General features: G+C 43.6%; 6 protein-coding genes across 6 annotated transcripts; 3 read left to right on the top strand and 3 right to left on the bottom strand.

Annotated features, from left to right (window-relative positions):
• Nucleotides 1-268: 268 nt before the first annotated feature.
• On the top strand, nucleotides 269-582 carry PHALS_03546 (uncharacterized protein; the record flags this gene model as incomplete). Its single annotated transcript, XM_024717775.1, has 2 exons — nucleotides 269-299; nucleotides 452-582. 2 exons carry the CDS (start codon nucleotides 269-271, stop codon nucleotides 580-582), a joined length of 162 nt encoding a protein of 53 aa, XP_024583241.1.
• A 7,508-nt stretch (nucleotides 583-8,090) lies between these two features.
• Nucleotides 8,091-8,489, top strand: PHALS_03545 (uncharacterized protein; the record flags this gene model as incomplete). The annotated part of the gene is made up of 2 exons (XM_024717774.1): nucleotides 8,091-8,141; nucleotides 8,391-8,489. The coding sequence occupies 2 exons, from the start codon at nucleotides 8,091-8,093 to the stop codon at nucleotides 8,487-8,489; spliced, it is 150 nt and encodes a 49-aa protein (XP_024583240.1).
• A 4,399-nt stretch (nucleotides 8,490-12,888) lies between these two features.
• On the bottom strand, nucleotides 12,889-14,341 carry PHALS_03544 (EF-hand domain pair; the record flags this gene model as incomplete). Its single annotated transcript, XM_024717773.1, has 2 exons — nucleotides 12,889-13,304; nucleotides 13,366-14,341. 2 exons carry the CDS (start codon nucleotides 14,339-14,341, stop codon nucleotides 12,889-12,891), a joined length of 1,392 nt encoding a protein of 463 aa, XP_024583239.1.
• Nucleotides 14,342-15,816: 1,475 nt separating this feature from the next.
• PHALS_03543 (Ankyrin) lies at nucleotides 15,817-17,667 on the top strand (the record flags this gene model as incomplete). Its single annotated transcript, XM_024717772.1, has 1 exon — nucleotides 15,817-17,667. The coding sequence occupies one exon, from the start codon at nucleotides 15,817-15,819 to the stop codon at nucleotides 17,665-17,667; it is 1,851 nt and encodes a 616-aa protein (XP_024583238.1).
• Nucleotides 17,666-18,150, bottom strand: PHALS_14941 (uncharacterized protein). Its single transcript, XM_024717771.2, has one exon. It carries the CDS (start codon nucleotides 17,939-17,941, stop codon nucleotides 17,669-17,671), a length of 273 nt encoding a protein of 90 aa, XP_024583237.1. The 5' UTR covers nucleotides 17,942-18,150; the 3' UTR covers nucleotides 17,666-17,668.
• PHALS_03542 (domain-containing protein) lies at nucleotides 18,149-24,506 on the bottom strand (the record flags this gene model as incomplete). The annotated part of the gene is made up of 2 exons (XM_024717770.1): nucleotides 18,149-18,310; nucleotides 18,375-24,506. 2 exons carry the CDS (start codon nucleotides 24,504-24,506, stop codon nucleotides 18,149-18,151), a joined length of 6,294 nt encoding a protein of 2,097 aa, XP_024583236.1.
• Between the last annotated feature and the right edge of the window lie 962 nt (nucleotides 24,507-25,468).

The following is a 25,468-nucleotide window of genomic DNA, read 5'->3' as shown; positions in this document are numbered from 1 at the left end:
GTTTAATTTAGAGAGGGTTTTAAATTAAACAGGTTTAATTTAGACAGGTTCTACTGTAAATAACATTCTCGACGCACCTAATCTTGAGTTTTAATTTTGATTTATATTCATTGCTTGAATAAAGCTTCTTTTAAAACTTTGTTTGAGTTAAAATTAATAAGTATACATACTTTGTATACATCTTATTCGTGTCAAGCTAACGAAACAGTAAAGGAAGTGGAATTATTCATCGGAGCCCATCAACGTCCCTTTTGCTACCAACTTCGATATGAAGCTAGTGTTGTATTTCATCCAGCTCAGTAAGTTGTGCCGTGATTTTATTATGACTTTGAGTGTAATATGTATCGAAATTGTGGCAAGACGGAATTTACGTCGTTCAAAATCCTTCTCATAAATCATAAAGTTAAGGGTTTGACATGATGGGTTTGTTCAGTTCGCTTACTGCTAGCAGGTCCTGACACTGCGTCAGCTTCAAAAATAATAGCTCGTCGCATTTCACAGTCGGTCATTCGAGTATATCGAATGTCTTTTTACGTCGCCGATACAGCATTGGAATCGCGTGCGGATACTTTGACTCATTGACAGAAGAAAGATTCTGGTTGAAACTTTGGAGGTAAGTAGTCTTAGTATCACGATGATCAGAGACCTCCACAGCTACAGCTATGTTGACTCCATCGTCTTCATCTGAAAAAATGTGAACTACAATCATACTGCTTAAAAGTAGGCATCGTGATGATGTATCATAATGTTGGTACTCGGTACGTGACGGGGGCGGACTCCTTGTGTGGGCTCTAAGGTAATTTGGGTATCATTAAAAAAAAATTCTTGAAAAGCTCTGCAACGGGGCTACCTGCGCTTTGCACAGAGGAAGCTTTGACACAAAGATTTTAACGTTACCAATCGGGTTCTTACGCTTCTTCAAGAAGCGGAATCGAGATACTCTACCGTAACCAGGCATCTAGTCAGCTCTAACATGTCATGAGTGTATACACAAAATATGTAATATATACGGCTTACTATTTTATTTAATATAATTGTTAGCAATCCTCGTGTTCTCATTTTTTTGAAATCTATCATCTTCATATATCGATACTTCGGTTGTTATGAATATTCACGTGGATTTGTCCAACGGTATCGTATCGTATTTGATACAAATATACCAGCTACATCAGGGAAAAGTACAAGTGATTACAGTACCGAGACCTTAACACTCTCCCCAATGAGATGTAGACTACACTTTAATTCATACATGTATTTATTTTTTACGACACTGTTTAAAAGTGCGCGCGTCATGGGCAACCGCTGTGCCTGGGGCCTAATTTATTCTCTGCTCTCCACCGTACCTGTTCTTCAGGGCATATGACACCACCAATTTCCTCCCTCGCGCCCGACACAGCTTAAGTAATTTTCGGTGAGAATGCCGAGGTATTCTCCAACAATACCGGTCGTACTGACACTCCGAGTGCTGACCCACACCTTCGCTCTCATCCGACCCCATACAGCTTAGCTCATCCCGCGCTTGGTCTTCGGCTACACGGCTCCAGTACTCACTGCCATATTCCAATGGTGAGTAGTGTTGCGACACCGCACCGAGAAACTCACGACCGTTTTCCAGGTCGACGCCCGCCAGCTAGATCGTGCTCAAGAAGCCCAGCTTGCTCCACCACAAGCGCAAGAATCGCGCTGAGCCCTGCACACGTTATCACACGTTGAAAGCTGTCTAAACTCACTCGCCGCGCTGGTGTGGCGGTACTACACGCTTATGCACGCGTGTCTTACGCTCAGACTAAAAACAGAACGAGCGCAAGAAAGTTGCTTTGCAAACTTGTTCTTAGCACAGGTAATTTTTCCAAAAGTGCATCCTTCTTAGAGTAACAACGGTTGAAAAAATCGTGTTTTTCATTAAAAGCGTACCTAGGATACCTGATGCCGGTAAGGGTGAAGACAGGTATCAAACTCAGTCTGCCTACAACGTGAAAAAAAAGTGCCAGTTCAGCCGTCCTAAAGCTCTGCAAGCCAGCTCCAGCGAAATGTACGTCCATCAAGAGCGTCTTTTAGTGCTTTACTTAGCAGATGTCGAAGCATGGCGCGAACAGCCCATCTTCTCCGATTTCTGCTGCTTATAGCTCCGTTCATCTCTGCATATGACAGCTTTCTACCGAAGGCCTTGTCCATCAAGAGCCCGGGCCCCACTTGATATTGGGAAGCACAGTGCAACGAGAAGCATTACCTGAAAGTTAAGATTGGAATAGTAACAGGATTCGACACATGGATGATCTTGCCGAAAGCGGGATCCCAAATTCTAATGAAAGGTATTTTCAGATGCCGGATAGATCCCTGCTGTATCCACCGGTTACTCAACGTTAAACGTGAAATTAGTAACCCCTTGCTCATCGAGCACTGCCGGCTTAGGTTCACCTTGCGGCTGACTTTCATGCGATCTTTCAGTTATGCGGCACTCTGACTCTCTCCAAGAATATCGACGTGTGTTTAAATTGAGATGAGTCAGTCTTCGAACTCTCTCTCTCAGCTCGTCTTTGCACTGCGCTCACAAGAGGATCGGAATTTTTTGATATTTGAGAGCAGAAGAACAGCAACTGACCGGGATGGTGGAGATGTTGTCCATCGGCGACATAGCTCATTGTATTCACTCGGCTCAAATGATCGAGATCGTGATGTAGCATCAGTAAGCTGACATGGAGCAATTGATACGTTTGCATTCATTTTGGAATGTTAGGAGTGGGAAAAATTCTCTCCCTCGCTACGATCGTGAGCTGGTCGGTTGTAACCAAGTCATATTCACCGCAATTGCTGGCTGCCTGATTGTAATTTAAAAACTCCCCGCCCACAAATTCGTTTGTGATTTTGTATACCCTGGCTCTCAGCGAGAGGATCTGCCACCCTACACATGATGCTTAACTCCATTGATATGAAGTCAATAATTCTACTACGAAGTGTAGCAGGACTGATTTTCGATTTGTATTGATAGTTTCCCCGATAGAGCCGAAGTCCCTCCTTTTTGGTGTCGAAGGCACCAGGCGCTTCACCGAGCTATTTTATAAGAGTGTAGCTAACCTTTAAAGCCATGTATCGTGTTATACAACGCAAATGAGGGGGAGTATAACGCTTCAGTTCCGCAGTCTCTCTGCGCAAGCGCTTCGGAGGATATCCTACACAGTTCAATGTTCGCTTTCTATTTGATCATTCGCTCGCGAATGACCAGCAGTTAAAATGTTGAATTTGGTGCTGAGACCGTGTACATTATTTCCAAACCTTTGCTATATATATCATAAATCTATATTCGATACGATAATTACCGGAAAGCCAAATCGAAGAAACATTTTGCCAAGTAGCAGCTTGATTGTATCCTTGTAGTGTACCCTTTTACTGAAAACAGCGAGATGGGTTAGCTCGGCTACGCGGATCACAAATTTCACAATGCCAATAATCCCTTTCTTAAGCGCAAAGCTTAGTTTATGCTATTGCACTTCCAATGCTTTACCGCAACTGGTTGGCTGACATGCGGCAAGGTATAAGTCCGCTGACACGTTTACCACATCTGCATACATGTTGAGCCACCAATAAATAGCGCTCACCGAGCAAAACTTCTTTTATTTGAGAGATAATCGCCTAAAAAGGTATCATTTATCTCATAAAGTATTCTGGACTGGAATTTGTTTTAATATCGCATGTTCTAGGATTAGGCGCAGTGATGTAGGCGTGTAACTGCGCGGTTCGATAAATCGTCAATTGAGGTCTTAGATTTATCATCCTAGCAGCGCAACAGATGTTGCGTCTGCTTTGTACAAGCCTCGTCAATTGCCGATTTCGACGTTGTGATACGGCAATTCTTAGTTGTAAGTGCGCCCGACACCATATCAAGCCGAACTATTATATAACACACCTCAAAGGTATGTATGCCCAACAACGGAAGAACGGTATTCCGTATTTTTCGTGTGAGATGCAGCGAGGACATTTCGGTGATGGTTTACTAAGTCACAACTATATAAGAGCCAAGCGGGTACACCTTGAACCTCAAAAGAGCATATTTAATTGCAAGTTGCTACTTGTCCTGTGCAGAATTCTACTTCTCGGCGGCTGCAGATTGACAAGTTTTGAAAGCGATCGTGCCTTCACGCTAATTGAAGTAATTTGCAGCTGCTTACCGCGCTTCAGCGTTACCGACGACGTGGAATAGCCGATCTGAATTCGTATGAGAAAAGCTAGGAAATAGAAGAAGCTTTTTCACAATCTTAGAGGTCGCCTTTTCCGCCGCATCCCTAGCACCTTTGAGCATCCTTTTAAAAGGATATGAGAGAATTGGGGAAGTGTCGGCATAATCTGCACTTTGCTTGTGCCAGTAGTTAGCCAATCTACAATGGTCTTTGTCTTCGCGAATTTGCTCACAGGCCTTGCTTACCAATGCAGCACGCAAATAAGAGAAACTGCTAGCACCAAATACACACTTATATATATTGGCGAATTTCTTTATTATCTGCATTAACTTGTCATAGCCCGCAAATCTGCAGTGGGGTTCTCCATCTCCGACTATCCGTGTGCCGCACGACTGTGAGCGAATATATCGTCAAATAAGGTTTGTACAAAGCCATAAAAAGCGGTAGTATCAGACGATTGAGCGTCACTGATGCATAAAAAACTGCTGTGGATGACTAGCCGCTTCCAGAGTGTTCCACTCAAAGTAATTACAACAGCGAGAGAGAAATAGCTTTAGCCCGTAAAATTCCAAGAATAGAACCTTTGGTCGAGGGCACTAATAATCAAAATGCAAGCGTCCAGCCCTCTCCGTTGTTATCATTTTTAAGATTTGGCGTCTGTGCCGGTATTGCAATTGCAGTTATCATTCGCAGTTCGTCATTGTCGTTAGCTTTTTCTGGTATAGAAAGTTGGCGTCGAATGGGGAGATTCTTCTTTCTCACCAAACCCGCTTCGTGCTTTGCACAGAGTAAAGGGTCAACGATACCGCACCTTTTCTTTGGTTAGATCGGAGACGTGAAATGCATCATTTGCTATTGGAAACGAGGTAAATTTCATGCTACTATCGTGTATAATGTGTAACATGCGTGGTGGGCCTCTAGTCACCGCGTTATGATACCTTTTCTACAACGACGAAGCGAAATCGCTGGGCCATGAGGTAAGCTGTTCTACTTTTCGTACTCACTCCTCGTCAAGCTTCCCGAATGATAGGATTATACACGACGGATGATGAAATCGGCTCTTTCTCCGACACCAATCGTACCATTCCGTTGAATTCATCGCTCTGACGATTTTTGCGCATATTCCCGCGGGTAAGAATTTCCAGTTCAATAAGATCTTGTCTTGGCCATAGTTGGGGTCGTCTCCCAATATCTATAATTACTTCGGCTAACCCAAAGAATATTAACACTGACATGGTGAGTTTCATTGGTCAGCACGATGAGACCGCCACACAGTGTTGCCGACACAGCAGAACTGTAACATTGCGACAAGGATGAGTCATACGTCTTATCCTTAGATTTTTGCCCTTTTGCTTTGGACTTCCTTTCGCGTCTTTAGATACATCGGTTTTAGCAACGAAGAGTGCAACACCCAGTCGGACTCACTTTCCATTAGCCTGGTACATAGACAACACTCAACGCTGTCCCGTCAGAAATATACTATAGAGACTACGACATACAGTTGTCGTGTCCTTTCCTGTCTGAACATAGATACGCTCTATAGTCCGAGATATAAAACCTCCCTATTCCGTCCCACCCTTAGACCGCGGCTTACTGCTATTTTGCCTTCCGATCTCGGCCCAATGCACCTTCTTATACCAATTTATCGCATTTGGACAGCCCAGACCCTGCACGAAAGCAACCGCACTCAGAAGCACTTCTGCTTCATGGGGGGCGGTTTCGCGATTTGCGAAAGCTGTACCATCAGACACGCGGGTGATGTTTAATTTTCTCGATTAACAGTCGGTCCATAGATTGGAGTGCTTCAGCTGCTCCACACGCCGGATGAGATCCTTTTAATCCAAGACAAGACAATGTCCGCGCTTTCAGATCCCTTGAAAATATTACAAAATCTGCGGCTCTTTAACTGGTGTCCCAATGTAAAATGCACGGAAATCGTATCTGACAGCTACAATGCGTTCGTTAATTGTCAGTACTTCGGCAGTCGCCCTTGGAGTCACAGACAATACTCCGATTTAAGACAGCAAAATTGTTTTAAGCTAAACCAACATCCGCCGCACCCGAACTTCCTACTTTTTATCTTCTCATGCCAAATATGCGGCCTCTGCTATTAAATTCAAGCAGGCCTTACTCGGCGGAAGTCGGGAGATGACTCTGGTTCGAAATGGTCACATTGACTCATCGAGTCTTGACACAACACTTGCGTCAGGACGGAAGATTGAACAACCTTTCGTTTCCCGTCCACGGAACCCTTTTACAGGCTTGAACATTCTTTGCAATTTGACTCATATCATCAAGAGTTGCGTGTATCACACCTGGTTTCTAAAGCGGGAGCATTGCACCGCTGAACTCAGGACGACCTGTTACAGAAATGTTAGTGTCAAATGACGCTGCCATGTGACTGTTCAATTGATGATGTCACATATCCCAATCAAAAACATCAGTGACCGCTAACATGGAGACAGTATTAATTTTTAATGCGACTGATGTTGCCGTATTACAGATGCATACCTTGAGGGTGGGGGCTCCCTTGGGCCAATCATAAAAGCAGCAGGAGGTAGACCGATCTCTTTTCAAAAATTTTCGTCCAGCAAATTTTTCGACAGCAACTTGGACAACCTTCATGGCTTCTTCTCTTTGTACTTGCATCTTCTATTTGATACTGCTTTTCTAACCAGTACCCTTGGTCCATCACCGTCTGTCATCCTCACAGAGTCAGATTATAATCACGACTCGTACCAAATGTTGGGCTTGGTCAAACTCCATACCGAATCTGTTGTGTCTCGATATGGCACCAGCGCCTTTTGCAGCACTGTCTACAGGGGTGAAAAGACTGACCAGGTGGCTCTGCGCCTCGCCGGGCTCTCAGTATAGATGAAGCAGAATACGTCTACTCCCTCATGTGACCTTATCAACTCCAGTAGCTCCAAATGAATATATCTTTTTTATCTGAACAGCTCTTCTTTTATCGCGGGGTTGTATGCGGGCTCTTTCTCCCCCAGAAGAGCTACAACTCTGAGACGTACCGTGGAATGAGGAAGCCAATGTCACAGAGATCAACGAACAGAGAACACTAAAGTGTCCGCGGTGGGAAGGGCCCTAGTTTTTTTTAGATGCGCTGCTCGCTTCAGCAATTTACGCAAGAGGTTCACCTCGGTCTACTTTTTTGATTAAAAGATTGAAAAGAACTCTATCGATATATGTGCCCATCTATTATATGCCATCTCGTTTCGTGATATCAAAGACACTGTTGGACGAAGAATGTGCTAGAATCCGGTGAATCGTTAATTTTACCTAATGTCAGTGCAGCAGTATCATTTACTATAAAACAATATATATATATTCTAGTCAACATAATGATTGCTACATCAACGCTGCACTTTCAAAAAAATGTGAAACTTGTGGATTAATCGAATACCAGAAAATGTACAGATGGTGTCATAAAAGAAGAATTTGATTTAAACCGATCCGATTGACCGTGATGTTGTGACAGGTAAAGCCTAAGCAGCTCAAAAAAAGATTTAATCACACTGACACCCTTTCTGGTTGTACTCTAAATCATTTCTACACTTGCTAAGCAAGGTTCATCCGCACTATGACTCTTTCGATTCATTTGATAAAAGTTGTTTTTTGAATAGCATAACTCATCAGCTCAAAGCTATTTAAGTCGTGTATTATGGTTCGCAAAAACCTCTGAAAATTTCACAAGAATCGAGATGGCGCTCATACTTTTGCACTTTCGACGTGATCGCTCACACGCGGCTAGCCTTCCATTTCCTTCACCTTAAAAATGACGGAAGAGAAAGACTTACTGTCATTTTCTCATTGCTAGATCAATTGAAGTCTGGAATGAAATATCGTACGCCCACAAAGCAATAATTGAGCTCAACAAGATACCTGACAAGCTCGAAGGTGATGAACCAACCCTTGGAGATGTCATTCCCGCCATCAAGATCCTTAAAGAAGGTACAATTCATGATATTATAATACATAGGAAAGGACTTGTACAGATAGAAGAGTGGATGACGATTTCAATCGCAGAACGGTGAAAGAATCGACTGCTGTCTAAAAATGATTTGAGGGTTTGCTTGCCACACAGGGTTCTGAATTCTACGTCAAAGTAGGTCATGCGCACAAAATAATGGTTAAGTATTATTTTTTTTGGAAGAAGCGTGGCATTTTTATTAGATCACCAATCGGTTGAACTGCTCCCAGAGTCGAGCGAAAGAATTCTCGGTCCCGGAGAACTGGCGTCATATTGACGACCGTTTCCAAGTGTCAAAGTGTCTGTTGCTGACATCTTCCGAGGTTTAATCCGGTCCACACTAAGACAGCTTTATGTGAACAGGAACGCAATGATTGACGCATATAGATTATTTCTTACCCATCGGATACTTTGTTCTTCCTACAACTCGCTATGAAGCTTTCTCTAAACCCGCTTTCGCCACCTCAGTTGAACGCGCTCGGAGCATCCTAGATTTACTCCAGGTTAAAAGAGAAATCGCTTGTTTGAAACCAGACAATGAAGCAATGATACATGTACACAAATACTCAAAGTACGAAGTGTATACAGAGGTCCAGCAGCTCAAAGACCGGATATCTAGAACCACGAGAGAGAAGAGTGGGGTTCAAGCATTGACTTAATGGGAAGTGACCTGGACGAGCTTGACCAAGCCTAAAGCAAAGCAGGACGACACCATTACTGATGATAGGAATAATCGTGAAGAAGAAACATCGGGAGTGATCGATGTACCAGACGAAATGTGGGAAGATGACGAGGAGGTCAACTTTGGGATAGTGACCGATGCTTCAATTGTAGCCGACGCGATCACCTTGCTAATCAAATTTTTTTGCAGATGGTGTTACTCTGAGGATAAGTTTACGAGATAAAAGTCATACTGCAGAAGTGGCAGTGAGAGCAGTGATGCACTTAGATGTAATGTATTTTACGTCCGAGCAAATTCATCACCTGCCGCCATCCTTTCTCACACATAATGTCGACACCGATATAAGGAGATCTACTCTATCTCTAATGCCCCATCGGCTGTATGTCTTCGCGTTGTATTCTAGGTTATGGCCATTGACGCTTGATGTAATATTTATTTCCAGTATCCGGGCTATTTCATGCTGTAGTTACTAATGTGCTGGTGATACACGGGGTAAATCTTTGGTCTTTACGTCGAAATATCTCCTGATGAGTTTAAATAATTCCTCAGGATAGCTGTCACACTACCAACATCAAGTGCTTAACATTTTTCTCAATAACGGACTCACCCATGACTAAAAAAAGCTCTGCTTCTTCTTCGGTTCCAATTTTACGATTTAATTGACTTCACAACTATCTGCAAACATCTCCAGGAATATTATAGTTGCTGATCAATAATAGGTTCTATCGGCAGCAGTGAGAAATACTTTCACGACTCCGATCATACCATAAAAAAAATGCTTTTTTCACCACAAGCCATGGTGTTATGTACTCTGCATGGTGATCGCATTACACGGTGGCGCTGACTCAGCTATACCGTTGCATCGTGACAAGTGGATCAACCTTAATGATCATAGGATTAGCTTCTACTAGATACTTACAGTCCATAGACTTTTTGCGGCGCCCATTTGCTCTTAAACTCGATCGGCTCTGACGCTGAATACACCAGCTTACATTTGTCACTAAGCGCCCCACCCGAGATTCGCTTGAGGGTGTTGCCTTTATCAGTCTGAGGAGTGAATCACTCGGGAGACTGCGATACACAATCGTTTTGTCTGCCCCATATTGAGACCGCGGCTTTTTTACTTTCCGAGCTCTGTTTTAAGCCCTCACCAACATCGTTGCTTGTCAGGATAATCAACCTTATCAAGGCTATTGCAGCATCGTGTCCGGAAGAAAAGCACTTCGGCTTTCTTGACGACATGGCACACAACTCACCAATGCTCCACAAGGATAGTATTGCATGGTAGCTAAAGTTTTTGGCTTCCAATTGATTTATGGCTCATGGCATTAAATTTATGTCGTATCAAGAATCGCATCATATCTTAAATCTAGATCTAGGACCATGCAACATTTATCGCTGTCAGAGTCTCCAAATTTTAATCGGAGGCCCATTTGAACCCTTGACGTCTCCACTGGTATCCCAGACGCTAAAAGCACGTAAACTGTATCGCATTTGACATCGTGGTTGCTGACGTATATTTTCTGGCAGTCGCGCGTCGTATGTGCTTGCACGGCGCTTCTGAATCTATCTGACGGCCCAGGATACAGATGTAAATGGCCAACAACCCCATACTTTGAGCATTATTGCTCGTAGGATGAAGGATGTCAATCCTGCATGCGCTAGATCTCGTCCACTTCTACCTATAAGACTTACAACAGAACCCGTAAGACTACCTTGCGCCTACTGGAATCGATATTTTTCATTTAGCTATTTGTTGGACAATCTGGCGGGATGTCCGACCCTCTGGTGGCACTTACTGCGCAGAAATTTAATTCTGTCACATCATCAAGTAGAACGGAAGCCACAGTATTGTCCGATCCTTTTTTCGCATGGTTGAAGTGTAACGGGTTACACTTACCCTTGTATGAAAGGGTGGGTCACACAAGATGTGTGACCGTAGATAGGTATAGATTACACAAGTTGGTGTAACCACACAATTGTGTGGCTAGACCGTAACAACTAGTGGCAGGATTGCAGTAGTAGTACATATTAATCATATTTTACTATATTAATTAGGTATTACTATATTATTTGGAAAAATTTAAGTTTTGGATTTTGCAGACTCTGCCGCAACTAAAACAACTAAATGTAGTCTCAATTTTTGAACAGAAGAGCTTCTTACCTTGGTTAAGGCTTCAAGGATTTTGGGGGCAGCGGATTGCGATCCGCTGCACTCGTACTGGTCCATGTAGATCACGTATGATCGATGACCTTAGCTTTGCTTTCTCTAAGCAAAGAGCTACGGCAGCCCCGCTGCATAAGATTTGGCACTTTCTGTGCCTTTGTATCGTTTGAACCTGTAGTACTACAACCAGCCGTCGCGGTACGAAGGGCTTGCTCAGATTATTTCATGCGAAACGCAATTATCCGGAGACCGTTCGCGAAGATGGTAGTCACTACCATCTGCAGAGGATCATCCACTGCCATTAGGTTATAAGAGTTACTATGGAGGTTGTCCGCAAATTATTGCATCAATGGACGGGTGCACTAGATTATTAAATGAATAGTACACACCTGACTAGGCGGTGATCATAGCCACTTCAACTTTTCTAATGTCATGAGTATCTCTTCGACAGAGGTACTGCACATAGTGTTGGCTCTTGCATATGTACTCGGGGGCGGCTAGCGCGACGCGCCGATGCTCTGTATGAAGTAATGGCGATTTCCATGGTCCCTCTGTCATACTTGTCCAAAAAGGTATTCCTGTTCTTTGCTCTTGAATGGCCGAAAGCTTAGAACAATCGGATTAACGGTGGGAGTCGGCAATGCTTCTACAAACAAATTTTTGAGGGCGTTCCTAACTTTCAAACAATTGTGCAATTTGAATTTGGTGAAATCACCCCGGGTGAGCAATACTGCTTCTGGCCCGGGTCGCCGATTTTGTCAATCCTTATTAAATTTAGTGTAGAAATGAGCTTGTTAGTAACCGTGTCTGGTTTACTTATTGTCGAGCAGCTCATGATCCGTCTTCTTAAACTGGGTGTCTGACACATTCCTAGATGCTGTGTACATCTTTTGGTTTCTGTGGGTGTTTGCTCACATGTTTGGTGAGCATGACTCAAAACTCAAAATCATGACTATCATGCAAAATCATGGCGCTGACTATCATGGTACGTTCTTTTAAGGCAAGTACCAAAAAAACACCATTCGTGTACTTAATGCAGCAGGTTACAGACGATAAACAAACCGAGATTATAGCAGCGCTTTAAAACCGTACTGTTATTATCTATTGCACAAGCAGAATAAATTGCGCTTGCATTAGCGACTCATGAAGTAACCTGGCTGCAATTCTTACCTGACAAAATAGGGATTTAAGTCCGAAGGTCCGATCACAATTTAACTAAACGAAAGATCGGCGGTACGGTCATAATCTAGGATACAAAGACTTACGAGCGCTTTTCGTATATAACAAAATCAAAGCAGGACATATCAAGTTGTAGCATGTACCACCTGAAATGCAGCTGGCTGATTTCATGACAAAAATAAATCTAACATTACGGTTGCTGAATCCGAACCGAAAGAGCAGTGTTGCTTCTCGCATATCGAAGGAAGTGCTGTGTTGCTGTGGTGCATTTTGTGTTGGTTTGCACTAAATAATGGTCGTAGAACGTTTGTGGACTAGTTTTCAAGTTTATTAGTAACATGCCACATAGACAAGGTTGCTTAGACTCCAATCTCAAACAATCTTTCCATTCTGCGCTGCAATGAGTCAGAACATCTATCCTAACAGACCTCCATATTTTAACGGAATTTTCTCAAACGCTTTGGAGATGAATTCACTGAAAGAGCCTGTGTAATTATATAGACTAATGCGCGAAGCGAGCTCGAACGCAAGACTCGTCAAAGCAAAGCAGCAATATTTTGGCTGCAAAGTGTGGGGTGCAGCCTCAAAATTGCCAAATGGTGGTATAAGCATCAAGCTGTATGTGTCATTTGGTCATAACAGTACTAATATTTTCACAAAATTGTTTTATCTGTGATGAATATGCAGTGACACACCGATCTTACTGAGATTGTAGCTGGGACTGAAGTTGCTGAATTTCTGTTTGCATGTCGTCAGTAAGTCGTGCCCACTTTTTCATTTCACGCGTACTGACATCGCTTAGCTTTTTTAAACTCGCCTCAACCGCATTTTGTTTCTTGCGCATCGCCGTACGCTCTTGTAGCAATTGATAGATCATTTGATCTTTTACCCTTAAAAGACTCTCCAGACTCAATAGTTTCTGATCTCTTGACGATTCTGGCTGAATAGAAGCCGTTGGCGGAGTTTTAGGTGACACATGGGGTGACATCACGTTTTCTATCGACTCTGATTTCAAAACATCTCCATAATCTTTCATAGCAAGGCATTCGGCCTCTTCCTCGATTCTGTCAGCTTGGTCGAGAAACTTCTGCATTTCCTGCTGCGAGACATCACTTCCTGTCACAAACACTACGTTAGTGAATATTTTTTGTTAGCTATCTCTTCAAGTACGTCAAACCTTTGTTCAAATGAAAGCGCACGAATCCTATCACATCGTCCAGCCGATCCAAGTCGTCTTCCATTGCTTCGAACTGCTTTGTTTCCTCAACCTCTCGTTCATTGCCAAAACCAATATCTTCTTCATTAAACGCCTGCACGGGTACCGTTCGTGATCGTCGGTGAGTCCTCCGACTGCTTCTATGTTGTTGTCGATGCGAAATCTCAATTCGAATTGATTTCATATGCTGAACAAGGCGCTCTCGCTGATCAATCAACTCATTCTTACACAAATTTCTCAACTTCCACAATGCTGATCGGTACTTTGATTTAACCTCTTTCGGACTTATATGCGCATTCCTATCATTCGCGGCATCCTGAACGTTTTCAGATGCTGGAAGACACTCATCTTCTTGGACAGGTTCCAGTTGTCGCGATGATATTGTTGTCACTGGTGGAGCAAACGGGCGATAATTGCTTTCTTCCACGAAAGCTCGCAGTTGTGGTTTAAAATCCGCAAAGAAAGCGTGAAATGCATCCAAGGTGAGTGCACCAGCGTGATCTCTGTCATATCGCTCAAAAAGCTGTCCAGCTTCAAATTCCGAGTTCCTATCAGCACGCTGGTATCCCAGGGGAATTCCGTTGGTGTCAGTTAATGATAATGGTGGTCTTGATGGAGTTGTCACCGGCGTGCTACTCGAAGAATCAGCATAATCTTTCAATAGCTGCAAAAAGTCGAATCGCGTTAGAGCTCCTGATCGGTTTCGATCATATCGACGAAATAGTTGGATAGCATCGGGGTCGTGACCTACCGACGCTGATGCAAGTGTTGAGACGACAACATCATCCGTTGTAGTGTTTATTTCATTCTTGTCGTCTTTGGAAGAGGAGACTCGATCTTTATTCTTACTCTTGCGCTCTTTATCTTTGCTTCGTGACGTTGTTTCGCCACTCTTTTTTGAGTGTTTCTTGTCATTTAAAGTTTTACTTGATGCCATATTCGTCACAAAGAGAACAAAGTAAACTGCAAAAGCTAACAAAGCAGCTTGACGATGCCTTAACTATGAACTACCATTGACAATTATGACTGTTCGTTTTATTGGCGGTTCCAACACACATCGCACTAGAGGTTTCAAAAAAATTCGTGGTTTTTAAAGCTTACTTCGCTTCATGTGCCCAGTCAAGTAACTAATTCTTTGTGATGGTTGCTTGGAACTTTTTCTTTGATGTCAGACTTCTTAACATGTTCGTAGCCATGTCCTGAAACGAATTATTAAGCAGATTGTTCATTATTAGCACAATAGAAGTTTTGTCATTTTGCTAATTAGTAATATTGATGCAGTCTCACCATAATACAAATATTTATTTTTGAGTTGCAGCCTTACCCTAATTTCTTTGCCATTGAGGTAAAATCCTTGAGGATTCAAATCGCCACTGAACATCCCTGTCAGATCTTATAGCCCCTCTATTGCTCAAAAGCCGCTTATAGTATGTTTGGTTAGTACGTATCGCTGTGCTTTTAATATCTTTGGGACAGCTCAACATGTAATTTCTAAAACAGTGGTATTGATCACAAATCAGGATTCCTTATCCCATCATTTCGTCATGTTGATAAATGAATATCTCAGTGAGCCCACGATAAGAACGTTCATCAATGCAAATCAGACACCATCATCATCAAATAAGCACAATACGGAGGTTGTTTAAGCATGGCTATCTATCGCTTTTTTGTACTGTAAAAATTGGATTTTAGCTCTTTGACAAAGCACGTCTCACAACGTTTTGAGTTTGATTTTGGAATCTCGAGAATAGCAACAAATTGGACACGAATATGACCGTATTCGCACTGCCAACAGTAGCATTATATGTCATATGTTGCCTTATTTAACAACCGATTTGTCCGCTGTGCACGTGGTAATCAAATTCTGATCTTCTTCGTACCTTCGAAGTGGCTTGATGATGTTTTTGCGTCGATATGTAAATCTCCGGATACTATGGCAGACCTAAGTATTCTTCATATATTGTATCAGGATTATTATAGCCCATGGTTTGGTGATGTGAAATCAGAAATGATACTTGTAGATTTATATTTTGGCCAGGAGCGTTACTAATTTACACGCAAACCTACACTTTCGACCAGCACCATCAAATAAGGTACTCAAGTCGTTAATCAGATACTTATCGCATACAGACAGCAACGAATAGACCAAAATGTTAATTATATCAATGAGAATGAACTTTAATAGTCTGCTCACTCTAGGTTTAAAAGCTTTTATAAATTTATCAAGATCAAAAAAACTCCTCAAAAATATCCGACACAAATTTGGTCCACATGGTTGACCCAAATCATGAAATCGACCGATTGCAACCACGTACATACACACGCATGGTCATTTGTAAGGGAATGGCGGCTCGTCTTGAGCCCAGAATCTTCCTCACACTTTTCATTTCGCCGCTTCGTTGATAAAACTCGATGCGGATTTTCTCCCGTGATACCATTACGGATTTTGTGCGAAGGGGGGACCTCGTTGGCGTTCGTCGACGCTTGGAAAAAGGTGACAATGTCAATGAACGTCGCAGCTTCAATAATACACCACTTATCGAGGCGGCACGATACAATGTCGTCGATATTCTTGAGCTCTTGATCGCGTACGGCGCTGATCTTGAGCTGACAAATTCAAACGACCTCACAGCGCTTCATGCTGCGATTGACGAGAAAAGAAGTGCCACTGCTATTGCATTGGCTCAACATGGCGCCAGTGCGAATCATGTCGGACTTTTTGGTCGAACACCACTACAATGTGCAGTCATGAGAGATTTACTTGATGTCACTGCGGTGCTTCTTGCACGGGGAGCAGATCCGATTGTCAAAAGTGATTCTGGAAAGACTGCTATTGAGTACGTTCGAACTGGGCCGAATTCGGTGGAGATGGAGAAACTTTTAACGGCATACACAAACGTAGAGGCAGCAATTGGTGCCATGAATGCTGATGCAATTACAGTGTGTTTGCGGGAATTATTGACAGGAGATCGTACAGCTGATGTCTCCAATATTGACGCAGCAATTCAGTTGAAACATACTGAAGCAGTGACGATTCTTCTTCAAATGTCTTTGGCTTCTGATACACTTGTGGAAATGGTTGACACGTACAAGATTGTGGAGCAAGGAGTGAAGCAAACGGAAGACGAAATATGGCGACACGAATTAAAAAATCTTGCAGAAGATTTCGGAAGAGGGGTGCTGACTTTATTAATGAATTCAGGTGACGTTGAGCTTCTGAAGCAGCTAGTGGAAGACACGATGGGATTTGACTGGATTCAAAACTTACGATTAAGTAATGGGTGGACACCGCTCCACTTGGCAGCTTCACAAACAAACTTTGCATTAGTCCGGTATCTTCTCGTTGAGTGTGGCAGCAATCCTCTGGTGTTGTCTCCTGGTGGCAGAACAGCGTTTGATTACGCAGTGGAGCTCGACAAAGATAGCAGAGTCTCGTATTTACTGCGAGAACATATCAAGCAGCGTGCGTTTTGGGAGCGTGCGACGTTGATTTTAGGCACATCGGATGTTTCTATGATGAAATTGCGTCCACTATTAAGCTTGATGACAAGTGTCTACGATCTTCATATCATTTTTGGTCTGGGATTTCGGACGCTTAGCCATACTGAGATGCACGCGCTCCTATCTGAAGCTTTTGACGAAGTCATTCGAGCCAAACTTGTCGTAGACGACCAAGCTACAGTATTTTTTAAGCTCGCACTTCGGGTTTGTCGGCGTGAAAATTTCATTTCCGAAGTGGAACAACTGAAATGGGATTTAAAAGCGACTAAAGTGAGAGGAGGGAGTCTAGTCTGGGACCGCGAAATCAAGCGCTCGTTGCTTACGATCGCATGTAGATTCAAAAAGGTGGATAAGAACTCTTTGTTGCTTCAGAAACAGTACAAATTGCTGCGAGCAGGACTTCATCAACGTCCGACTCAGGGAAAGATCAAATCTCACACACGTCAACGGTATCTTTCTCTGTTGTTTGTAGCATTAATATTGAGCGGTTGTTCGGGCTACAAAGACGATTTTGGTGTTGCGTACAATCCGGCAAAATTCCTCGCCATGATGAGTACAGACAACGTTGAGAACTTTGTTGCTGGAATCATCAATGCGTTTAATTTCAAAAGTGAATTTGAAGCATTGCTAGTTCATTCGGCAATTGATCCGATGGAACTTGTATTTGTGCTCCGGGATATTGCGAATCTAGAACTCCCTGAGAGTGTAAGAATCAAGATCTCCCCGTGGAAATTACCTGATCGGGTTATCATAAGCACTTGATTCAGATGTTGTCATCAGTTTTGCTTGAGGCTGCCCTAAGCTCGAAATTGTTTCGACTGCCTTGGTATGGAGCAGTTGAACATGGAGCGTAGCGAGACGAATAATGAGTCAGACCCACAAATTCTACTAGCTGATCGTTATTCGATTCCAGCCATCTCGTAAGAAAAGTGCAGTCTTGAGATACTTCTTTTTGACATACTATTGGATGATGGGATTCATCTAAGTTTTCAAAACCAGCAAATGCCAAGCGTACAGCAGCTCCAAGCATATCCATGATTTCGGCACTTGGCGCTATGGACGATCGAATGTATCATATGATTGAGCTGCCAGGGGTTTAATGCTCTAATATAACCTAGCAAAAAATCTAGCTTGTCAATTTTTTAACACTGCTGGCAACATAAAACAGAATAAGTTGTTCAGTAGATTTGTACAAGGATAGTAGCTATACTATAATTGATTGTTATGCCATGAAACGCAAAAGTTAGTCACCAGTGGATGGTACTGATACCGATGTCGACCCTGATGCAGAATTACCAAACAACATTGTGAGCAATTGACTCTCCTTATACTCCACGGCATATCGTTCAACAATCTCGTCCACCAACTTTTTTCGAGTCGGATACGGTCGTACATACAACATGGTCTACAATCATTGAAATCAGTCAGAAATGTACTAAGCAAGCATTTCAAGAAAGTATGTAATTTACCTGAGAGCGACAGACTCGATTTGCATTCATAGCTGTCTGGCGCACTAGACGAGCTAAGTCCATTTGGTGAATTACCATGCCAGACTGCAAAGGACCAAACGGAGGAACCTTGTCTTTCGTATGAATTTTGATTAAAAATAAACCTCGCTGTGCCTTACGCAAAGGATAAATCACGATCTGCACATCATTAAAGTGACTAGTTATCGTCGATGGATCGTAGTTTTGTGTAACATTGTCACTCCAGACGATATGCACATAGTCATTGCCCACGTGTCTTTTCTTATCAATTTGCTGGGGATCGGATGGCTTTGTAGGCATCATAGTCACGACGTGATAGATTACTTCACTATGAGAACTTGCGTAATAAAGTGTCGATCTGCCATTCGAAAGGCTTTTAGGGTTAGTGTCCAAGCCACCAACAAAGCCACGGTGCGTCTGCATGTCCACCTGCCAGCCAAGTTGCGACAAGAATAGTTCATACGCTCGACTACCTTTTTCGTTATGAAGAATATCCTGTTGTGTGTGCTGTGTTTTTCCCACGTAAATCACCCCAATTTTCATTGTTTCTCGCGTTGGACTTTTATCTAGATGCTTAAGCGACCTTTCCAACTTCGGTCCGTGATCCAATAGCTTTAAAGCCGATTTCTTTGTCGTGTCACCACGAAGTGATGGTAGTAATCCAGTTTGAGACAGAAAGAGACGACAGATATCAAGTGCACCCGCACGGATGTCTTTGGAGCTACCAGACGATACTTGATTTGAACGACGCACGCCGGTAACGCCAGCTTTTGTCATTTGTACGAGCTGTTTGTCCGAGTTCCGCTTATGTAGCGCCAGATGCAACACTCGTGCATTCAGTTCCATGATTGAAAATGAGTCAAAGAGCGCAAGCTGCGGTGGAATCGACACTGAACTAGTATTGGTTTTGCTGCCAGAAGAACCTGTTGTTGATGTCGCTAGTGGTTGATCCATCGATGCAATGTATTTGTCCATCAATCCAGACTTGCTAAATACTTCGTGTTCAGCATACACCATTGCATTGTGAAAAAGTGCGCCTGGAAGACAGAATACAGGCTTCTTTGAATCCTCCAAGGGGTTCGCCATTGCCACTCGCAATGCAGATTGAGCCTTGTGAATTTGGATTTGAATATCCGAGACGACCGTCGATGGATAAATAAGTTTCTTGCCACCTTCGACAGTCAAAAACTCCCAAAAGATTACACTAGCTTGGCTCAAGCGATCCGTTGGTACAGAAGTGCGCTCATATTTCTTCACGGCATCACAAAAATCTACTAGTTCCTTGGCTTCCGGATGATCATCTTTGCTCAGAAAAGTCTTGAGTTGCGAGTAGCATTCTTCATCATGTATCAGACGTTGCAAAAATGAAAACCCCGACGCTTCGGCTGAGTCCACTGAGAGCGGATTTTTTGAGGGTGTCATGTCCATCAAATTGTACCGCATCATTGCATACCGACCACCCAAGAGCGTCTTGTCAGTCGTGTCCCCGCCACAATCGCGAAATATCATCGGAATACTGTCGAGTACAAGGTCCAACAAACAGCGCTCATCATCCAAGTTGCCAACATTCGGCTCATTGATCGACATATCAAAGAGACCACAGATGGTTGTTGTTGTACGTCGCTTAAACTTCGATTCGGTCGGAGGTGGACAATGGCAAATCACTTTTTGTGGCTCAACAGTGTTTAAAGCAGCTGCACCAGTTTGATTGCGCTCTTCGTTTTGTTTGGCAGTTCGTTCGAGACGTTCATAACGTTCGTCCTTATTTCCACCTCCAGGCATTTTTTCAATCTCAGAGCTTCGCGTCTTGTCTTTCTTCTTTATATCTCCACTTTCTTTAGCCGACGAGGCAGAGCTATCATCATGGAATACGTAGTTGCTCTTACTCAAACAAAGGTTATTGGCAAGAACGGCTTGTTCGTATTCCCAAGTAACTTGACGAGCCTCGAGCTTAATACCAGAATTTCGTTCAGTCTTTGCGTCTGATGGCGCGGCCTTTACGCGAGGCTTCTCACCACCACAAGATTTGCAAAAACCTCCACCTTCGTCAATGTGTTTGAAGTCAACCTGCACAGCACCATTAGGTCGATGAAGCGCCAATGTTTGCGAATTTGAATCCATCTGAAGTGTCAGCTCTCTTTCCAAAGAGCTATTGTCACCCTTAGCGTCATAAATTCTCTCGACGTCTTGACTTGTACTTATGAGCGCGTGAGCACCACGATTTAGCACGGCCGGTGCGATTTCCCATGTGAATAGACCCGTCATATCTCGTACGATGAACCGTGCACAGGGAGAATCCAAGCTACCGATAACACTAAAAACGAGCGAGTCCATAAACACAAAGTTTAAGACCGAAGGAGGCGAGTCCTTTTCTCCTTTTTCCCGTGCATCGTCTAGTTCATTAAATCCAGAGCAATCTGATACCATCTGATCGACGCCAGCGGGGGATGGAAAGCCGTTAATATGATGCAGCAAGTGCATGAGCAGTCCCTCAGCCGCAACAGCCGTTTCTTCAAAACTTTTTAGCCAGACATGACCGGTTTCTTTATCCAGGGAGGAGCGCATTTGCAGTCCTAAGAACAATAGTGGCATCGACATGCGCCGTTCCAAAGTACGCGCACGTTCCACCTCCCGCTGCCAATCTCCATCTGGCAACGTCCCTACCAATGCGGCTTCAATTGCACTGAATATAAGCTTCTTCACATCCGCATCTTGCAAGATATCGGTGCGATGCATGATCCAAAAGCGCAAACATTCAAAGATAGCACTTGTCTTTTGAACAATTAAACGCAGCGCTGGGATCTCTTGTTCTCGCTGGGTAGAAACAGAGTTGAGTGATGGGTTGATCGGGCTTTTCGTAGAGCCTGAAGGAGTAGTCAAAGGCGTGACAGGCGTGGTTGGCTTGAGTTTGTTCTTAAGTTTACTGAACGCATCCGTTGTTTCACCGGAGTGACTAGCCGAGCTCTCAACTCGACTTCCTCTTCCATGGTCACTTCCGCGGCGTGCTCCTGAATTACTCGAATGGTACGAGCTATTCGAGAGGCCGGTTCCAATCAGAGAAGGCGACTTCGAGTTAGAGCCGCTGCCTTCAGTTGACGCATCCATTGTATTCATCCGTTCCATAGCAGCCTGCACTTCAATCGAAGCTTCTTCCAATTGCTGTTGTGCAAAGACAGCGAGCGTCATAACAATTCGAGCGACAAGAGAAGGTTCAAATGCGTTGACTTCTTCATGATAATCTGACATATCTTGTAAAATAGTCAGTGCAACCATAGATATAGAAAAGTCTGCATTTTGACAAACATCTACAAGATGCACCACCCATTCAGCCAAGTGAATCGGATCCACAACGTGTTCTCCAGTGTTCTCCGACTTAAGATTCATTACTACGAGACAGTACAATCCCCATAATGCGCGTTTTTTTATATCCACAACGTCAGTGAATGGAAGCTGCGCGATTCGCAACAGAATGCGGCCAACAATCACGTGGAAATCATCCAGGGTCTCTGGAATCTCGCCAATAATATCTTGCATCAATGGTAGCTCGTCTACGCTGCAAACACCCATAATCTTTTGTTTCCAGCGCACGAAATCTTGGTGTGGAAACCGCTTGGGCAATTCAATAATTGCAAACACAACGTCAAGTGCAGCATTCAGTTCATTATTCCACTCAGAAGATTTCGCATTGGATGTTTCCGCTCGGTTCCAGATATTTTTAATAATAATTTCATCCACCGCGTATAAATATGCGGGTACAAGAATGTTCAGTCCCTCCAAATTCATAGAGAACAACCCAGAGGATCGTTGCAGTACAGTGGAAACCACCACGCCGGACGGAGAGGTGATTCCCTTAAACAACACACGAGCAACAATGGTAAGATGACTGCGAGTGATTGTATTCATGCATCGAACGGAGCAAAGTTTACACAATGCTACAATAGCAGTACAGCGTGAACTCTGAAAGTCCGTTGCTTCCAGTTCACACGCAGGCAAGATCCATTCGCCAAACAACGCTAAGACCGTCGACGGACTAATCTGCTGTAGCTCAGATGGGTGATTACGCTGAGCACCGATAGCCGATTCAATCCAGAGCTCTACAAGCTGCAGCATACCTTCCGTCAAAGTCAAATGCATCAATGGCGTTAGAGCTGAGAGGGTGGGAGGCGAGATTAAATGTAACACACGATCTAGCAGCAGTGTGGCATCCGATACATCCACCACTGTCATCATAAGAAAGTTAGCGGATGATTGAAGGTACCCCTGTTTTAATTCACGGAGGGTTTTGCCATTCGCTGACATTTTCTCATCTTTTCCGTCCTGTGGCAAAAGCTTTGCTCCATCTGGAGTTACTTTCAAGTACGAATATCCCTTGTCCATCACGTACATGAGTAAGCAGCTACAAAATCGTAGTTCACGCTTCCAGCAGTTAATGACTTCTACACCAACAGTCTTGGAGTCCGCAGGATTCACCAACCACCGTCGCAACGCGATGGTCAGTTCCATCCAGACCTGCGCTCCAACAGACTTAGATACCACCGCCGAGTGCATCCACACATGCAAAACAATCGATAACATTGCCGCTAGTATAGGGCGATTCGCTGGCTCACGAAGAAGAACACAATTTTCAATAGTGGAAAGCACAAACTTTCGCAAATATGTCGAGGTATAGTCATCGAGTCGTCGCTGAGAAATGAGTTCCAACAACTCGATACAATGCAGCAAAATTTTGGAATCCTCCAGTTGCACGGATGGATGGAATAGCTGAGAGACATGCGAAATCATTGCACGTAAGCATTCATTCATTTGCGACTTCATGCCCGTCGGAACGTACTGTGCATTCGTGCATAACCCCGAATAAAATTTGATGGCATCCACAACAAGTTCTGTGTCGCGATAAGCGAATCGTTGTCGAATTGTTTCCATCACTACTTCGGAAAACTCTCGTCTGGACCATAAAACTTCCATAAAATCTTCTTTTGAGCGCAATTTGTAGACCCACCGTGCTACAACACGCTGAAAACTTCCCGGACAGTGATGAAAGAAGCCCAAATTGTCTCCTTCTTCTTTTAGCTTCATCTTCAAACATACTTTTGGGTACAATAATGGCATATAGAATTTCATAATCAATTCTGCCCAGAATATAAATCGATCACTGGCTCCACTTGATTTTCCTGTGGCCGTAAGTTTCGTGTGTACATCCTCTCTTTCCAAGCTTAGATCCATGAGAAACTTGAGCATATCCACCGGTTCTTCCGCTTGTGTTGGCATTGGACGCATCCATCCTTCCACATGTACCCCCTCGTTCAAAAATTTGTCTGGTAACATGATACTGCCTCCTCCATAAGGCGAAAAGTCAACACTTTCTCGTAACAATTCTAAGTGCATATTTTTTCGCGTGTTTGTCAATAAAGCGGCACTTCGTTCGTCTTCTGTTTCATCAATATCGATTTCAATACCGTCACTCATAAGTCGAATACTTCCAGCTCGAGACGCTTGAAAACTCGACGTACTAGTCGACGGCATCGCTGCGAGTTGCTGAATACTTCGAGTTGCGTCTGTATACAAGGCAAGACAGCGAAATGCATATTTTTTTATCATTGCGTGGTTGTCTCGCTTCAGCAACTTTGCAAAAAGCATCGTCAGACCATTATTATTCCAACCTTCCCGCAATCGAGCAGAGTTATTCCGTAAGACGACTTCTAATCCTTCAAATACTTCGCTCCAGTCTTCTGCTTCAAGTGGCTTTCGACGCTGCTTTCGAAATGCTGTCTCATGTGGCGCATACAGCGTCTCAAGCTCTAAAACGCAGTCGCTGACGACGTTAAACACGATCACTGAGTTGTTTCCTTCGGCCCAAAATTCAGCCACTGCAGCCGCATGTTCAGGTCCACTGCCGTTGTTCGCTGTGTCTTTAGACGTCCCTGAGAGTAACGACTGAACAGCTACCGCAATGTTGCCGCTGGACGCGCCGTCTGCACCCGGTGGATGCTTAAGGAAGTCTAGTAATGTGCGAAGACGCTTGCGTGGCGGTCGGTCAGGTGCGTAGAATTTCGCTAGGCGCTTCAATTCAACTGATGGCGCCTTAGCATCTACCACGCGCTTGGATGATTCCATGGCGTGAGTGCGGAATGCAGTGGGAGAAACAAACAAGTTGCACGAAGCACGCGATGGGCAACGCAAACATAAAGAAGGCATTTCATGTGAACCACATGAAGTGCGGAAGTAATGTAAATCAAAAATCGTTAAGTGAATATACGATCAGAAGAAAAAAAAATTCGCCGGGGCATGCGTGCCCAGCTCTAAGCACGAAGCATATTGGCTATCAATTAAGCTCAGCTCTTCACTGTTCACTCGTGTTTGCACATCTATTCCAGACAGTCTTTAAAAAGCAAAGTCGACATTTCGCTAAAGGCGTTTAGGAAATGTGTTGTCATAGCCACTTTCTTAGTCCAAACCGGTCACTTTCATCTATAAAGCAATTTTATACCTCTTTTGTGGGGTTCTTTCCGAAGACGAAAATTCCTCATCGAAATTCGGCCTCAGTGCCTGAGTTCACCACGGACGGTGCTAAGTGAGCCCACTGCAGAGATCACATCGGCATCCACTTGTCACGAATACTCTAGAATCGACTCAGAGGACGAGATTGTCAGTCTCAAAGAGCAAGAGTCGCAACGGCTTTTGCCGACCCAATATCGTCGTGCTTTAGTTTTCATTTATCTACTCGCTGCACCGCGACCGAGTTCCTTAGGCGGTTTAGTCGCAGATAAAAATAAATAAAAATCGTATCATTAGACGGAGTGCAAAACGAGCAATATATTAGTATGCGTAAAACTCAGATTTACAGCGATGTGATAGACGTTGCCAAGAAAGCGAATTTAAAATGGCAAAAAAATCGAATATAAGTTCTCGTTGCTAGCTTTTTATGCTCGAAAACCAAATACAAACAAGCGGCGACAAGTTCCTGCTTACTAAAATGTATAACGAGTTGTGCAGCGGGGCTGCCGTAGCTTAGCGCTTGAGGAAGCGTAATTTCGGTCACCGACCTTTCGTTCTATACCTGGAACAAGTACAAGTTA

Source organism: Plasmopara halstedii, assembly GCF_900000015.1.
Source record: "Plasmopara halstedii genome assembly, contig: Scaffold_2386, whole genome shotgun sequence".
Taxonomy (NCBI): Eukaryota; Oomycota; class Peronosporomycetes; order Peronosporales; family Peronosporaceae; genus Plasmopara; species Plasmopara halstedii.
The sequence above is the reverse complement of the archived record's forward strand: the minus strand, read 5'-3'. Positions and strand labels throughout refer to the sequence as shown.

What these genes read in the sequence shown, in the direction of transcription:
- PHALS_14941 (XM_024717771.2), bottom strand. Translation starts at nt 17,941, where the DNA reads ATGGATATGCTTGGAGCTGCTGTACGCTTGGCATTTGCTGGTTTTGAA.